Raw genomic sequence first — 17,307 nt, 5'->3', positions numbered from 1 at the left:
ACGTCTTTCCCCAACAAAATGAACTTTGCCACTACTTTCTCGAATACAACCATTCCAAAAACATACTATAGTCACCCGAAATGATGTCGTTTTCTACATTAATACAAAGAAAATCAACATCATCATTAACTTCATGCCCATATAAGTACATTATATTCATTTGATTATAATCTTTTTTGGTCTAAAATTATTAAAAATTCATAATGTAACTAAGTTCATAAATAATATTTCTAATACCAACATCAACATCAACATTTCTAATAATATTATCAACATTAAATTCAACTAATTCAACAACATTACTTCAAAAAACAACATAAAGCTATAAAAACAATTAAAAATTACCTTGAATAGTTATGAATAATTAAGAAGAGTCTTGATTTAACAACTAGTAACCTACATTTGAAAAAATAAGCAAATTTGATTATAACCCTAAAAAACTACTTATACACCAAAAAAACACAAACAAGTATACCTTTGAGCAAGCTAGAGTATCCCATACTAATTTTGTAGTGCCAGAATTGATGAATTGAATCTATGGTTTTAGAGGGAGAATGTCGAGTGTGAAGGTAGGGTTTTGAGAAATGGGGAAAAATGGGAAAAAAGGAAGCTGATCCGCGTTTTTGTCCTATTTGGCTGTTCGCAGTTAGTAACTACGAACAGCTTCAAACCTAGGGTTTGAGATTTTCATGCTTACTTTTGGAATATTTTTGAAACTTAGATTATTTGGTTCATTTTTTTTATTTTTTCACTTAATGATTTCAAATTTTCTTTTTCTTTCTACATTGGGTCTTCTCTATAAACAATAAAACCAGTCCAAAAAATCAAAAATAAAATTGAGTACCCGCTAATGAACACCCCTAGTAGGAGTGGGTAGAGTTCGTCATTTACCGATGGAGATTTTAAACGTATTTAACATGTTCAACCGCACAGGACCTTATAAAATTGGGAGCCTTAGTATATATTAAGTGTTTAAAAATGCAAAATTATTAGAAAAATATCATATTTTTTAAAAGTTACATAGAACCTTTAATTAATTTGTCAATTTTTACTCTGCCCTTAATCATTCGAGTGTACATATTAATTTTAAAAGTAAAAACAGGACCATTAAGGTGAATATGAGGAAATATTAAACTTTTACTTGTATAGTTGTATTATTGTGTTCTAATGCATACTCATGAATGTTATGTTTTCATTTTGATGAGGGTTTGCTCATCTGTAAGCCTGTGAGACTGTCACATGAATTGTTAATCTTATCACGAAACGTAAATAAAAAAGGCAAATTATGTTGGATTTCATTTTATTTTTGATCATTTTAAACGAATTGCAAATATAAAAAAAAAGATTTAATTGGCTAATTATGTTACCTTGCCTCAGCAAAAGCAATTTGAAATCTTGTAAAACCTAAAAATGCTTAATTGAAAGTCAATATTAAACCAAAAGGAAGCCAAAATTAAAATGGATCGCTACAACATCTCAATGAGCAAGCACTACATAAACTATTAATCTGATGCTATACATTTTGAATTTTTCATCAAAACACTCTCTCTATCATCTAAAAACCTAATGATCAATGGACCAATCAATAATAAACTGCTACAACTCTATAATGGCGGGTATGGTGTTTCTTTATGCACCCACACGAAAGCACCATAAGCTGGACGCGGGGAAGTGAAGAAATCATCGCAGACAGACGTACTACCCATCTGTCAAATATCAATTACCATGGAGAATAACATAAAATCATGCCCACAACCATCCTCGCCAGAAAAAAAATATTTCAAAACGGAGCAGCCCAGTCCATGGATGTCAACATCGTTGTCGCATATCAGCAAAGGCATTCAACAACTCATTTGATCAACTGAGTTCCATTTTCTTCGGAGGAGGCGAGACTTAATACCGGTGGTGGTGGGACTAGGTTGAAACCATTTGTCTTGAGAGGAGAATCGTCTTTTGAGGTTATAACTCTCAATGGCACAACACTTGCCTCTTGAGAAACACATTGTTGCTGCTGCTGTAAAATTTCTATGCGTTTTGAAGCTGGGACGTCACCTTTGCAGTACCTGCACCAAATACTTCGGTATACTTCTTCTAAACCGCGCGTAAAATTCGCTCCGTCACATACTGGAGATTCAGCCATGAGATCCCGCAAAGTCATCCTCAAATTCGAGAGCTCTTTAATATCTGAAGCCAACTTAATTGCTAGGTTTACATACTCATCTTCAGTCTTCGCAACCAGATTGCCTAACCCTGCATCAAAATAGCATTTAAGTACAACAATTCCAAAGCCATAATCCCCAAAGATTGGGGTCAGCTATATGAAACAATTCTAGTGGTTGTCCACGTGAATACTTCTCCATTTTCGTTTCTACCATCTCACAAGAGAACGCTGAAAGGGATGTTCCACTACACCCATTCCACTTAATTATCATCCATGCAGCAAATGAGTACTTCATATTTATCAACCCCAGATATATTAAAAAAATTGTATGAAAAATTCGCTTAGAGATTTGAAGTGCAATTTCTCAAATTATCAAATGGTTTAAGAACTTGAGCACCACCTAAAAGGTAACAGACTAACTTTCGAAAAGAATACAAATCGAAATGAAACCTTGTACATGTATACTTTTTGCCAAATCATGTAAAAAAAAAACATAATTATTACGTATGTCATAGGAGTATTCATTATTGAACAATGATGAGATGCAATAAATAATCTTGAAAAAAGAGAAATTATAGACGACAAAATGGATCTGCTTACCAACTTTGCTAAGGAGACTAACACCAACATTATGAGCATGCACATTGCCAGCCATAGTAACACATGGAACCCCCATGTAAAGCGACTCACATGTTGTGGTTGTTCCAGCATACGGAAAAGTGTCCAAGCTACAGAGACAAGTAACAAAAAACGAGATAAAGTATTTCAAACTAGTCAATGAGAAACCCTTGGGATACATTGAACAGTTGTAGAGCCCATCGGATAAAAAGCAGTGCAAGCAAAGGATCACCTATGCAGTTCAAGAGTGAATATTTGGGTGACAAACATGTTGAGAAAGAATCATATTCAATAAGTAAAACTAAGTCAGAAGCTACCACTTTTGTCTTTTTTCGAAATGAAGAAGCAATCTGCTAGCAATAGCTCAATAAGCAAAAAATATTGGATATATAATTGCTGAAATGGAGCAAAAGGATTCACTCTAATAGCTCGGATGTCTGCCTACAGAAATATGGGAATGATACAGTGAGAATCATTCCTTTACCACTGACTCTGCTCTGGCCCAGCTCAGGGGTACGGATACCAGAAGCATAGTAAATTTCAGCATAGAATACATGTGGAAAATGCTGCTCAGCTCCATTAAACTACCAAAGCTATGCCATATGATTGTATCTCCAACGTTTAAAAGAAATTCTCAGTTTCCAAACTACATCAGAGAATTGTGATTGAAATCAAACTGCTATGCCCAAATCTAAACAAAGGAGAAATGGTTGCTGTAGATCTCTAGATGTCATGCACAGACCACAAAGAACGTCGATGAGTTTCTAAAATTTACTACCAAGGTCTCACAATTAATCCAAAAAGATTAAAAAATAATAATTTGGCTCTTGCGTTACATTTTGGAGGAACAGAAAAAATTTCTCACAGAAAAGAACCAAGATTCCCCAATGAAAACAATGCACCAATGGCACAGAGATCACTACTCTCAAGCTCTAAGCTCATGAATTCGACAAAATCTAATTTTACCATCTATGCTTAATCCTTGCAACTGGAATAAGAGTAGAGCCTAAACAACAATCAAAGCCCAAAGCCACTAAATGAAAGACTAAAATCCAATTTCAATAGTCTAAATGCTCGAGCAAGGACATTACTACATAAGAGAAAGTTGAGGCCAAGGGAGACCAAAGATGACTAGGATGGAGGGGATGAATAGGGATACAGATGAATCTACAAGAATGAACAATGATCCAATTTCAACTCCCTACAAGGTGAATGAGTTCAGTTTTATAAGCAAAACAAGAAGAGGAACATCACAATATCAGATTGAGGATTCAAAAATAGAATAGAGAAGTCCCCTAATTAATACCAGTTGACGCATCAATGTGGTTTTTTCCAAGTAGTGGAGAAGGAAAAGAGACAGATGTACTTCATGATTTGCAGGATACCTTAAGCCCTTACCTTATGTCCATGAGAGCATATGCTTGCATGTGATCATGATTCAAAAGAATTAAGGGCAACAGATCAACACGTACAGGATCCACTCCCAGCTGCTCTAATGTTGAAATAAATCTAAGTCTTATACTGTCACAACAAAATGGTTTGCATTTCACCACTAGACGAGAGTTTGGTACAGCACATAATATTTTTGCCCAAACTTGCAAAACTCTGGGGGTTATCTAGAAGCAGCAGAAAAATACATTACTTAAACTGCATTTGAAGATATAGAGTTGACAAATTCAACGAGAGAAGGGTGCATCTTTTTTCTCCAAAAAACATAAGTTGCATACCTTGGCTAAATTGTTAAAGCTACCAAAAGTGACAAAGCCATTACTAAGAGCTGGAGCTGCCGAAACAGAGCCAGCTTCTGGAGAAGGTGTGTAACAAAGAAAAGAATCTGGTAATCGAACTAACTCCTCAACATGCCTGTCATCAATGAGTAAAATAAGTACACAATATTATAGTAGCAGATTATGCGACAACAAATTAGCAAGTTAAACTTAAAAGTACAATACAGCAGCAATACATTATACATATGAAAGTGGTAAAGAGAAGACAGACTTACTTCTGTTTTGAATCTGGAGGATCAGCCAGTGCATCCGTAATTCTGTAATCAATTGCAGGTAAACCAGTCGTATTTGGATAGCCAATCCAAGTCACCTATGATCCCAAAGAAAAATCATATGAATGAACAAGGAAATCATTAATCAAATTCAAACAGGTTATCTGTTATTGCTCTGTCAAGTTTTTTCCACTAAAAAACAATTATATCGAGCAGTCTATAGTCATCAAGCATAGATTCATAATTCATCCTTCTACTTTAACAAGGCAATCACTAATCAAATTCAAACAGGTTATCTGTTATTGCTCATATTTTTTCCCACTAAAATAAACTAAAAATATCGAGCAGTCATCAAGCACAGATCCATAATTTACCAAGTGGGTGCCATGAAATTTGAAAGGTAGCTCAAACGTTTACTAATTACTACAATAAGTTCTCGTAAAAATAGAACAAGTCTCTCTCAAACTTACCTGCACTGGAGCAGGTCGACAAGCCATTGTTCCCAATTTATTATTTGCTGTATGCCCAGTAAGTTCTACAAAAATGTCGACCTTGTCTTCTCTGACCATCTGAGCAACCTTCTTCTCATCCACGCCATATATCTCTCTCCACAACCCACCCTTCTTAATCACTTTTTCTCGAAATCTTAAAGTTTTAGCATCTGCCTGCAGAAACAGCAAGCGAATCTAAGGCAACAGTGCAAAAACATTTTAAACTCTAATTAGAACTATGAACCCGAAAAATAATGCAACATTCATATAAATGTTCATCAAAACTCCTGACTACAATGAATCAACTTTAACTAGCGTCACAAGAAAGTAATGCTCAGCACCAAAAGAAGATAAGATCACAATACAGAGCAAGGAAGCAAATTAAATATACAACTTTCAGAGTAAACCATACCTTCACAACTGCTGAATAAACTATCACTTTGTAGTTCTTGTAGTCATGATGTGCTAGTGGTGCTTCAATGAAGTATGATACAGAGTGGGTGAAAAAATCCGGGGAAATATATCCAACAACAAGAGGCCTTTCAGGATCCTTTGGGTTGTCCCAAGATGTATACTGAGGATACAGCCTCATAAAACGCCTGCCCCAGTCTCTGTAGACAGAAAGTCAATTTTAGACAAAGCAAATTTAAAATGTTATTAAGTTTAGCATATAAATAACGTGAAATGTGCATAGCATCACAAATTGCTCAAAAATCAAAGTCATACAATACTACTGAAGCTTTAGGTAACAATTGCCCCCTGAGATTCGGGAAGGGTTAAATACTCGAATAAAGTCAATTTTTTTAGCATACTCTAAGTAATACTAAGAACAACAAAGACACCCACTAAGTGGCGCCTAACGGTTGAATGTACAAGGCCTTAGCCTTGTACACCCCATCCCGAAATAATGGCCACATATTAGGTCTTTTATTTTGATTTAAGGGTTGGAGGGTGACCGAGCTTACTTAAGTAGAATAGCTTTGGAAAGACATCAGTGATATTGAGCCCAATAAAAAAGTATCCAAAAAAAGGGTTAAATAACAATGATCTTATTAGGTTGTATTGAGGTAACGGTCGCAAAATGGCTTTTACGGTCAACAGATGGTAATGAGGAGAGTTAGAGTTTGTTTCGACCTATACTTCGATTACGGTAAACTTAAGATGGTAACGATCGCGATTTTTTACACCTTTACTTTGCGGAAAATACCAGTTCGTTGTTTTTGAAAACCTTTACAACGCACATGATGCTATGCGGTGCAGCCTTGTTTTTACAATATGCTTCTACTTTTGGATCGCCAATTTCACCAATTTGAATCACAATTCATGGTGATTGGAGCCGTGAACAAAACTCGGTAGGCGACGATCGAATCCAATCAAGATTCGCGGGTAAAGTGGGCTAATCATGTGACACTGAGTTTGAGTAACATATATCAACAAAGCACACTTGCAACGGTTTTCAATGCACCATTCACAAAGCCCAACTCATTCATTTGCTGATGAGGCTGCAAGATTTGAATTTTTTTCGTTCTTATTAATGAAATTTCTACCGTAAATAAATATTGAAACACAATCAAGTCGAGCACAAGCAAGTTCAGTAGTGAATCTTCTTTAGACAAAAGGCAAAGAACACAGGATCAGCTCAAACCTGTGAGCCTCATATAACATATCATCATCGCCTTCGTTGATGTAGTTCATAGCAAGTAAACGATTCTGCAAGAATCAGAAAATCAAAGAACATCAAAAAGTTTTTACTAAACCAATAAAAAGAGATCATATAACACGCCCCTCAAATTTCTCAAGAACCTCCCTTCCCCATATTTATAATCAAGCAGAACTTGCAAAGTGCAGGAACCTCATAATTACAGATTAGCAAAAATGGTAGAATAAATTGGCAGACAAGGCGACAGGAACATAAAACAATAATTCAAAGACTAGATTAAGATTTTTATAATTTACCTTAATAGAAAAAGACAACTTTCAAAAATAGTATGGAATTTATAATGAAAGGAAATCATAAAGTGAGTTTTCAAAATTTATTTATCCAAGATACTGATGAAGAGTGACGAAAAGAATAGGAGTAACTATTTCCCAATTCCCATGCAAGCCTAAAGAGTGATGAAAAGTGATGAAAAGAAAAAAAGAAGGTAAATGCTAAAAGGAATAACAAAGCATTTACTTTACAGTCCCAAGTCCCACCCAACATCTGAAACCAAAAATTAAAAGATAATCTAAAAAAGAAAGTGATGAAAGAGAACAGCTGCGGATATTGCTAAGAATAGTAAAAGACCAGACAATTGTTCTTGAAGAAGAAAATAGCAACTTCAAGGTTCTAATGTACTCGACTTCCCCTTCTAATCAAAAAGAACAAATGTCTTGGCTCTTTCAGACCAGTTTAGATCTAGGGTTAGTGGCTTAAGAATCCAAATTTCCCCTCTAGTTGAACCCTTATCCTGTTAGCACCTAGGTAACATTGTACGGGCACCCTATCCAGTAGGGGTCAATGGCAAGCCCAAGCATCACAGCTAACAAAGCTTATCTGACACTCCAACAAGAGTCTGACAAACATGGGCATGCAACATAGCTCTAATACAGGCATATAATGATGTAACAGTCAGATAATAGGGCATTGTATGCAAGGATGTACCTGGCCTGCATTGCGCGAGTCAGGATCTATCTTGAGACATTGTTCATAAGCTTCAATAGCACGAGATATTTCACCAGCGTCTCTGTATAGAACTCCTACAAACAGCAGAAGCAAAATGTAAGCTTTTAAAAAAAATGGTACAACCATTTAATAATACACGTACATTCGTCCATCTAGACAGCTATTAAATCTTGTAAGGAGCAATTAAAATTAAAATATTCATAAAAAAGATAAATTTCAAACCGACCAAATTTCTTAAAAAATTAAAAGAACTGTAAGTTGTAGCTCAGTAGGAAGGATGTTCTCTCAATGAAAAGTGTTCTACTCTGTATGTAAGTATCTTTATTCTTCTCACATTCACTCAAAGGTTTGATTGTAGAAGAGAATGTTCTCACAATACTATATCACACAAATACCAAGCAACGAAGCTCAAATTTTCTGTATCATCTATAAAATCTAAGGTTTCTAACTTTCCATACAACCCTAAACATCTATATATGATAAAACTAACAACAAAAATCCAACTAACATCAAACTAATTTGAAGTTGTAAAAATCAAAATACTAAAATGAATCAAAAATACTGAACTACTCCAAATCAATTATATTAGGTTGGAATTGGCCCAAAAAAAGAAAATATCAAGTAAAGAAACCTTTCATCAATAAATTAGAATAATAAAAGACTTGAGTCCAAACTTACTAGAAAAGCGTGTAATATTGGTCAACTCCTTAAACCATGCTTGTATATGGTTCACTAATCTACTGAAATACAGTGTAATACTGGGGTGGAAGATCTGGTGGTTGTATGGTTGTGATGGAGGAGTTTGTAACAGTTGAAGGTGGGGTTGGTATATGAGCATTGCACAGAATAGGACAATGTACTATTAGAGCAGTTACGTGAAAAGATGAATGAGTATTTCTAGCATACTCTAGGCTCCTAATATACTACTTACCATAACAAAAAGCTTCAGTTCTAACAAACTACAAGTAATAACAAATGTTACTTGAGCATTAATTGCAAATAACAGAAAATATACTCTTCTAGTTCTAGGAGCTTATTTCATTTCTTGGACTATGCTAGGCTGGCCTTTGCCCTTGTTAGTTGCTATGAGTGAAACTTCGGCTAGCTCCATGCTTACCACGGTGACTGGGAGCTTCTATTTAATTTATGCACTTTCAGTACAGTTCAGCTGAGTCCAATGTATTGGTAAATATTAAGTTACAACTAAAAGTAGCGCACAAACTTGAGGGATCATAAAGAGGAAGTGTATGCATGATTAAACATTTCAACACACCTAAATTATTGTATGCTTCAGAATAAGTTGGATTCGCAATGATGGCTTTCTCAATCATGCTAGCAGCTGCATCCATTTTTCCCTACAATATTCAAAAAGACTGAAAAAGATGCATCGATTGCTCAATGTCTTCGATATGAGTACCCAATCAACAAAACACATACCTGAACTGTATAAACAACACCAAGATTATTCAGAGACTGGGAGAAGTTCGGTTTAATAGACAAAGCCATCTGTAACGCATCACAAAAGAATGATAATGATCACTAGTGATATCACAACAATGAAAAACAGTGGTGATTGGTAAATCAACTGATGGACAAATATATCGTAATTACCTGATAACACTCAACTGCCTTATCAAGATTTTCACGATCTTTGTAGATAACCCCCAAGTTATTGCATGCTTCTGCACATTGAGGATTGAAATGGAATGCAAGTTCATAGAAGACAATTGCCTGCACCAAATAGTACAAGGTGTCCTTGATATCTATCAAAAAGGAGAGGAAGCAATTGCAGTTCACGACGATTTCTAGCAGAAAATTACTTCCTTTCAAAACCTCTTTTCAGCATGGGGGAGGGGGACGTCGCAACTAAATCATTTAAAAGATGGAAAAATACAACTACAAACAATTAATGTTACCATTGTAAAAAATGCATATGTAATGATGCATCATAGAGCACCAGGAAGTAAGATGAACATAATTCAAGTTATATATACATAATAGCAAGGGTGAAAGAGGGTTCAGAAGGATTCATGCATCATGGTGCAACCAAACCAAATAACTTACCATCTCAAACCTCAGCAATTCACCATACGCAACACCAAGGTTGTACATAGCATCAGCATAATGCCAATTGTAGTACAAAGCTTTTTTATAGTACACTACACCTTGTTCAATGTCGCCCTCTAGCTTAACCTATAATAAAAACATCTGATCAGGAAATGCTTTAAGAAAAACATCACTTAAAACGGAAACACAACACAAGAAAGGGGAAGATATATTGAGGATTCAAAAATTCATAGTTGTAAATTCTAGCATAAATAGATGGTCAAGAGTCATAGAACAGACTATCAAAAATGCATCAATATCTAGTAAGCAAAAGAGCAGCAGATCTGATCAGATTCCAAGGAAGAGGTAAATGAAATAGCAATATCTTCAAAAAGGACCTCTCTGTTTTATCTTTTCAACTACAAAAACTCCTCACCCTTCTGTATTCTACAGGAAGGCTACCATTCTCTATTCAGAAGAAATTGCCTCCACAGTTAAAATAGTTTCTCACACAAAAGAGTACAAAACTACCACAAGGAACAAGCACAAAGATGCATAATGGCTAGCAGCATGCACTTAAAATTTCAACTTCAAAAGTAAACTGCATTTAGCCAAAACCCTTCTAGGAAGTTCTTGGGTGGATAAAATAATAGCCTGTAAGGGTGACATTATTTTTTGATACGAGTAGCATACGAATGTTCAAACCAGGACCGGGATATACAACCAAGATCATGTTCCCTGGCACAGAGAGCAATTTAAAAGAAAACAATATTTTAAGCCCATATGCCAATTTTGTACAAGGAATAAAGGCTTACAGACTTTATGTTAGAATGACTATTTAGCAAGATAAATTTGGATAGGTTATTAAAGCACAAAAGTTTTAAGCCACTTACTTTTGTTCCCAAATCTGTCAAAGCTATTGCCATATTATTCTTCGCTATCTCAAAATTTGGAGACACTGCCAAACACCTGAATCAGCAGTGTCACAGTACCAAACATCAACACGAAGATTATGTCGGCATAGATAATAAATAAATAAGTAAATGAAAACAAAAAAATTAAGAGTATAACAACATAATTCCATGATTCATACAGTTTATAGCATTAAAACACAAAAACTAGTTACGAGGCATCGGAGACTGGGAAAGAAGACCAGTTACAAATCACAGTGCAACTCATTAGTTAATTCCCGATTGTCGTGAGGATGAAACTTCCATCACTAAGCACCCTACCTTGGGGAGCTCAAATTTCACACAACCTTACAATGATCATTGACTATATACAGCGAAGTTGTTTGCGTCATAAACTACTTTATGCACAGCTTTTATGTAACTAAAACTACTTTATGCACAACTTTTCACAGGGCCATAAATTAAATCAAGCCACATATCCAGCCAAGCACATAAGTTTTGGATGCAATCAACCTCTCATAACATGCAATTGCAGACTCCAGGTCCCCCCTGTTTTTGTATATGACACCCATGTTGCAGTAGGCTTCAGCATACATAGGCCTTTCCAATGCAGCCTTCTCATAACAGGTGAGAGCAGTGTCATACTGCATCATTTCAGAGTAGACAACACCAAGATTATAATATGCAGGCTGCATCAAAAAAAGAAAAAACAAGTATTAGTCGATGATTTAGTCTCACATATGCTTTGAGGAACTTTAGTAGAAAACCTTACAGCATAACGTGGATCTACTTTGAGAGCCTCGTAGTATTTCTGAATCCCTTCATGAGTATTTCCAGCAAGCTTTAAGCTGGTCCCAATATCTGTTAGTACAATTGCTAAGCATTCTGCTGCCGGCTTATATGATGAATCAGCTTCTAAAGCCTTCTGATAAGACTGTAAAAGCACAAAATATCTCAACAACTAATATATATCTATGATATGATCAAATCTATGTAAATGACAATAGATGGTACACAAAACATTTTTAGTTTTACCACTACTCACATTTCCCATACGCAGAACGTAAGCATATGAATCATCAATTGGAAATTATAATAAATAACATTGCAAACCCCCTACTAACAAACCCTCCATCCCCCCCTCCCCATCAGATAGGGGATCAAAAAGGGAAAGAATTCATAGTCGTTACAGTCTACCTCATCATGTAACGCAAGAAAAATATGAACCAATTCATTGCGATTAATTTTATGTTTAGGGGGAAGGAAAAGGTAATATACCCTATGAGCTGGTTGCTAATGTAATACGGGAAGCAAAACTACAATAAAGCCACATACACCCTTTCCCAAAATGAACCAATTCAGAAATAAAAGCACCAAAAGAGAAGATAGATAAACACCACCTTCTCCCACAGCACCTTGTTATGGATTGACATATCAGTATATGATATTGATCAGACTAAAGCAAGTCAGATTCTACGAGAAAATATAGTAACAATGATAAAGAAATGTGTGAATATAGATGAACTTGAAAATAGAATCAAGAATGTAGATGAATGATTGTGTCTTGTGTAATTGAATGTAATTGTAAATCCTATAATGAAATGTAACCTAGAAAGATTACAACAATAGTACAAGCTTTGGAGAGGCTTGTGGCTCTCCAATATGAGTCAAGTAGTTCATGCCAAATCTATTACAAAAATGAATGAATTATCTTACCCTTATCCTCTTATTTTATACTACGTTCTCTCTAAATCTTATTCCTCCAATAACTAATTACTAGTTACTTCCTATGTCCCATGAATTCGCACCCTAGGACTCAAAAGGCTCTCACATATTTGAGTTTTAAGGTGCAAATTCAAAGGGCCAAAGGGAGTATTATTTACTTAGTAATTCCTATATTACCCTATTTAGCCATTCATGACACACCTCTACCTGTTGAAATCGATTACTGAAAATTCTCCTATTTCTTTCTAACCATGTAGACCATAGAATTGTAGAAGACAAATAACCACATCTTTTTAAGATCATTATCCTGTCCCATATAATTGTAGTCAAGACATTCAGACCAAAACAAGTTTATTGCCATGAAAACTACCAAGACAAAGATTAGTCGTTTTCAATGTCTAGAAACTACATTTCCCTTTTATAAGATTCTAACCTTGAAAAAACAATTTAAATTGGGTTCAGACTTTCGATTAATGTTTACAAAAACGCACCAAAAACATAAGCATGATGTGCACTACTATTTAATAACTAAAAAAATCTTTAGATCAATAGACAAGCAACATGACAAGCATACCTCAGCTGCATCAACAAGTCGGCCATCATCCTTGTACAAAATACCACAATGTGTAAGAGCACATGCATTGTGAGGATCAAGTTTTATTGCTTCTGAGAAACTCTCAAAAGCAAGCCTTCCAAGATTCTGCATCTGCAAACATATCCCTTTTCCTATGAAAGCTTCTACATTTTCCCTGTCCTTCTCCAATATTCCCTCATATATGCCTAGCGCCTCAACAAATTTATTTCTGGAGCGAAGAATGTTTGCATAAGAGAGAGAATCCTTCACATCAAGTTCTTTCTCCAAAAGACCATTACATTTTGGAGAGCTGCTTTCAGGAGATGGATGAGAATCTTTCAGAAAACCATTCCCGCAAGGTGATTGCTTCTCAGGACTGTCAGCAACAACCTTCTCCATCCAAGCCATACTAGTGAACCCAGTTTCTGAAACGAGCAAACACCACAAATTTAAACCAAAAGCACTAATGACATCTCACTGCGCAATAAAGTTTGGTGCACTTATAAAATGATTGGAACTTTGATCCAAAATATTAAACAAAAATAGCTGCCAAGTCAAAGTCGAAAAGTGTGAGGACAAAACAGGAAATTGATACTAGTCAAATAACACACACCATAAATAGACACTCGAAGGAAGAACCCATTAATAACCAGCATTTTATGGACTTAAGACAAACTACTTACAAGCCTTCAACTCGTATATTCAGAAAAAAAAAAAAAAAAAAAAAAAAAAAAAAAAAAAAAAACCAGTTTTCGAAATACATTATCACTCAGCAAATGACTCTGACCATAGTCAAACAAATCTCATCAATATTGAAAGTCAAACAACGAAAATTCTTAACATAGAATGAAATTCTGAAACAAAATTATGAATGTTAACAGGAAGTTGTGCTAAAAATCAAAATAACATGAACTCTCCTTTATCTGCTACATCAAACACTAAACCCATTGACCAAAACTGATTAAGTAAAAATATCATAGCAGTCAGTGGCGGAGTTAGCACCCCAGGGGAGGAGAGCATCAACATCATTATTTATACGGTATTTAGGACAATGTCATTTTGCGCCAATGCCAATCAACTTCACAGATGATCAATATGACAAATGTGACAAGTAATCCCAAATCACCAAATTAATCAATTAATATCCCCAAAAGTCACAAATTTACTAATAAAAATAACAAATCAGCAGTATTCCAAATGTAACATGATTTCACATTCCGAAAATAACCAATATAGTCACATATCACTAGTTAATTGAGCACTAAGAAACCAAATACACTCCTTTCTCAGCTTCATTTTACCCGAAATACAGAAAAGCAGAAGAAACACCAAACCCATTAACCAAAAAAAATTTACAGAAAAAAGGCACCCATTATTGTAAAATATGAAAGCACTGTAATAGTCAGTGGCGGAGCTAGAAACGTAGGGGAGGGGAGAACCAGCATTATAAGGTATTCAGATAATTTAGTTTGCGCCAATACCAATCAAACTTGAATGTCAAGTAATCCCAAATCCACTGAATAACTCAACTCAATTCACATAACCCAAAAGTCACAAACTTACTAAAATAAATCACAAACTAGAAATAGTTCAAATGTCTAAAATGGTTTCACATTCCAAATCAGTAGTAGGTTCTTAAACGGATGAAAGGAGAATTTATGTGGACGATCAATGGGAGTGATGTATTGGTTACACTAAATTTAATAATGAAGTGAAAATAGCAAACTATATGCATTTCAATACCATTGTCCGCATACAATTCTAACAAAACAGATAAAACCAAAATAAACCTAAAAATTAATTTAAAAATAACTTATTAGGGTTTTTCTACAATAATTGCAGTGGAAATTTTGAAACCCTTGTTCATCAATCATAACTCCTAATTTCAGTCAACAATAACCCCATAAAGTTAAAAGAACAATAACCCTAAAAGAATCGAAATTCAATCATTTTTTTCTTTTCAATCGGTTACAATTAAGCTATAAAAAAACTAGAAATGGAACCTCTGGGACGAAAGAGAGACTCGGCGTCAGCGCTACGGCGACGTCTGACTAGAGGCGACGGAGGCTGGGGAAACAGTGGCGGCTGATCAATTCGTCGTCGGCGGCTGCTGATGAGAAATAATTTTTTGTTTGCATGAGATCATCAATGGATAAAAGGGGGTGAAAAGTGAAGTCTCAAGAGTGGGTTAAGAATAGAGGTCTTTTTCCCAAATGAGGTTTTCATTTTTATTTTTTTCCAAATTCTAATCTAATGTTAAGTAAAGTACAACTAGTCTCTTGAGAGACGCATATCACGTTCAACACATTAAAGATTTATTTCTATTTACCGTATTTTTAATGCCTATTTACATTATTCTTAATGCTTACTTCATATCTTAGATATCTACTTTCAATATCTTAAATGTTTTCTTACATCATTCTTAATGCATACGTACAAGATAAGTGGTATATATCCAGTTTGTTACATGTGCACTTCCTTCGATTCAAGTCCACAGTTTGAATCTTACCCCCCTTGGATGATTCTCTATTTCCCCGCCCAGTCTTAACTTCGAAAATACCTCTTTTATAGTCAAATCCAACAATTCTCATGAAAGCTTGCTTTCTCGATGTTTCTATTGATAATCTTGGTAGCATGCGATGTGTACATGTGTCCTCCAATTAACCATGCACTAGCACGTCCAAGTTTTTTAACAAAATAATCATTTACTCGACAGAAGCTGAATTTAACAAGTTTAGTCAAAGGCAAGAAACGTACATCCTTTATCACTAAGTTGAAAACTTCAGCTAAGTTTGTGTTAGTAACGTCATACCTATGACCCCCACCATGACACAACGACCACTTAGACATGTCCCCTACTTCATCAATCCAAAAAATTGTCTTTCGTTTTGCAGTCTCGATTGCCTTCAAACCATTCATTAACTTAGCTTATTGTCTTTGCTCAGCAATTCTACCAAACAACTTCTTTAGTTGAACATTACCCATAGCACGGTTAATGTAACACCCCGTCATTTTAGGATGTCATTAATTATTATTTTAATAAAATTTTGAGATTTTATAATTATATTAAATTATTTTTTTGATTTAGTTTTAATAATTAATTTCTTGTATATACGAATTTAATATCAACATAATTTTAATAATAATAATAATAATAATAATAATAATAATAATAATAATAATAATAATAATAATAATAATAATAATAATAATAGTAATAATAATAATAATAAATAAATAAATAGATTGGCGATTTCTAAAATAAAGATATTCAAATTAATATTACTATTTATTAAAATTTTTTGAACTAAACAAATGTGGGTTTCTTAGTTGGGCTTGATTAGAAGGTTATACTGGTAAAAGAGAAGTTAGAGTTTTAAATAAAAAAAAAATAAAAAATAAAAAAATAAAAAAAAAATCACTCCTTACCTCACTAGTAGCCTCACGCCACCCTCTCCTCATTTCTTTTCTCTCTCTCACTCCCCTCTCCCTCACAGTCCAACAGCGGCTACCAGCACCACCAGGCCACGCCTACACCGTAGGCACCACCAACAGCAGCAGCCGGCTTCCACCCTCCCACGAGCAGCAGCACAAGCTGCACTTATCCAGTCCTAGCCGCACACCAGCAGCCCCTTCACGAGCACAGTGCCGCCTCTGTGCACGCCACCCACCGTGCAAACCAACACCACAACAAGCTTTCTTCCACTCCCTTTCTCTAACTCTAATTGTGAGCCATCTATTCCTTACTTCCTAATATTTCTTTAATAAATTGATGATTACTTTTTTGTTGAGTTTACTAGCTACTTGCGTATTTGAAATCAGTAATGGTTAAAAATATCATCTTTAGACATGAAATGATTAGGGTTTGATTTAGTGAGGAGATTGTTAATGGTGTGTGTGCTTTTATGCTATATTTTTGTGGTATGATGATTGTTAGATAATCTTACAAGTTGTTTTAAGGCCTACTTGATTGATTAAATGTTGTTGTATGATAGTGAAAATGGTTAGTTGTCAATTGGGAGTAATAGTTGTTAAGTGTTGTGGTTTGATTGTTTGAATTACAAGTACTCTTGTTAGGTTGTTATTGAATTTATAAATGCCTAATTTTAATAGGGCC

The 17,307-nt window shown here is 34.9% G+C and overlaps 1 protein-coding gene across 1 annotated transcript; it reads right to left on the bottom strand.

The window, feature by feature from the left end:
• Positions 1 to 1,395: 1,395 nt before the first annotated feature.
• LOC130799173 (probable UDP-N-acetylglucosamine--peptide N-acetylglucosaminyltransferase SPINDLY) lies at positions 1,396 to 15,404 on the bottom strand. Its single transcript, XM_057662272.1, has 18 exons — positions 15,194 to 15,404; positions 13,191 to 13,615; positions 11,664 to 11,825; positions 11,405 to 11,580; positions 10,874 to 10,949; positions 9,999 to 10,127; positions 9,546 to 9,665; positions 9,372 to 9,440; positions 9,208 to 9,289; positions 7,914 to 8,008; positions 6,915 to 6,979; positions 5,682 to 5,880; positions 5,249 to 5,443; positions 4,782 to 4,876; positions 4,507 to 4,642; positions 4,178 to 4,395; positions 2,762 to 2,889; positions 1,396 to 2,250 (listed from the first exon to the last, which is right to left on the bottom strand). The coding sequence occupies exons 2-18, from the start codon at positions 13,596 to 13,598 to the stop codon at positions 1,850 to 1,852; spliced, it is 2,754 nt and encodes a 917-aa protein (XP_057518255.1). The 5' UTR covers positions 13,599 to 13,615; positions 15,194 to 15,404; the 3' UTR covers positions 1,396 to 1,849.
• Between the last annotated feature and the right edge of the window lie 1,903 nt (positions 15,405 to 17,307).

Source organism: Amaranthus tricolor, chromosome 14 (assembly GCF_026212465.1).
Source record: "Amaranthus tricolor cultivar Red isolate AtriRed21 chromosome 14, ASM2621246v1, whole genome shotgun sequence".
Classification (NCBI taxonomy): Eukaryota; Viridiplantae; Streptophyta; class Magnoliopsida; order Caryophyllales; family Amaranthaceae; genus Amaranthus; species Amaranthus tricolor.
The sequence above is the reverse complement of the archived record's forward strand: the minus strand, read 5'-3'. Positions and strand labels throughout refer to the sequence as shown.

Coding starts and splice junctions, on each gene's coding strand:
- LOC130799173 (XM_057662272.1), bottom strand. CDS start 13,598: ATGGCTTGGATGGAGAAGGTTGTTGCTGACAGTCCTGAGAAGCAATCA. Junction 9,666..9,998: donor AATTGCTGAGGTTTGAGATG/GTAAGTTATTTG, acceptor TATTTGGTGCAG/GCAATTGTCTTCTATGAACT. Junction 5,881..6,914: donor ATGTTATATGAGGCTCACAG/GTTTGAGCTGAT, acceptor TTCTGTCTACAG/AGACTGGGGCAGGCGTTTTA.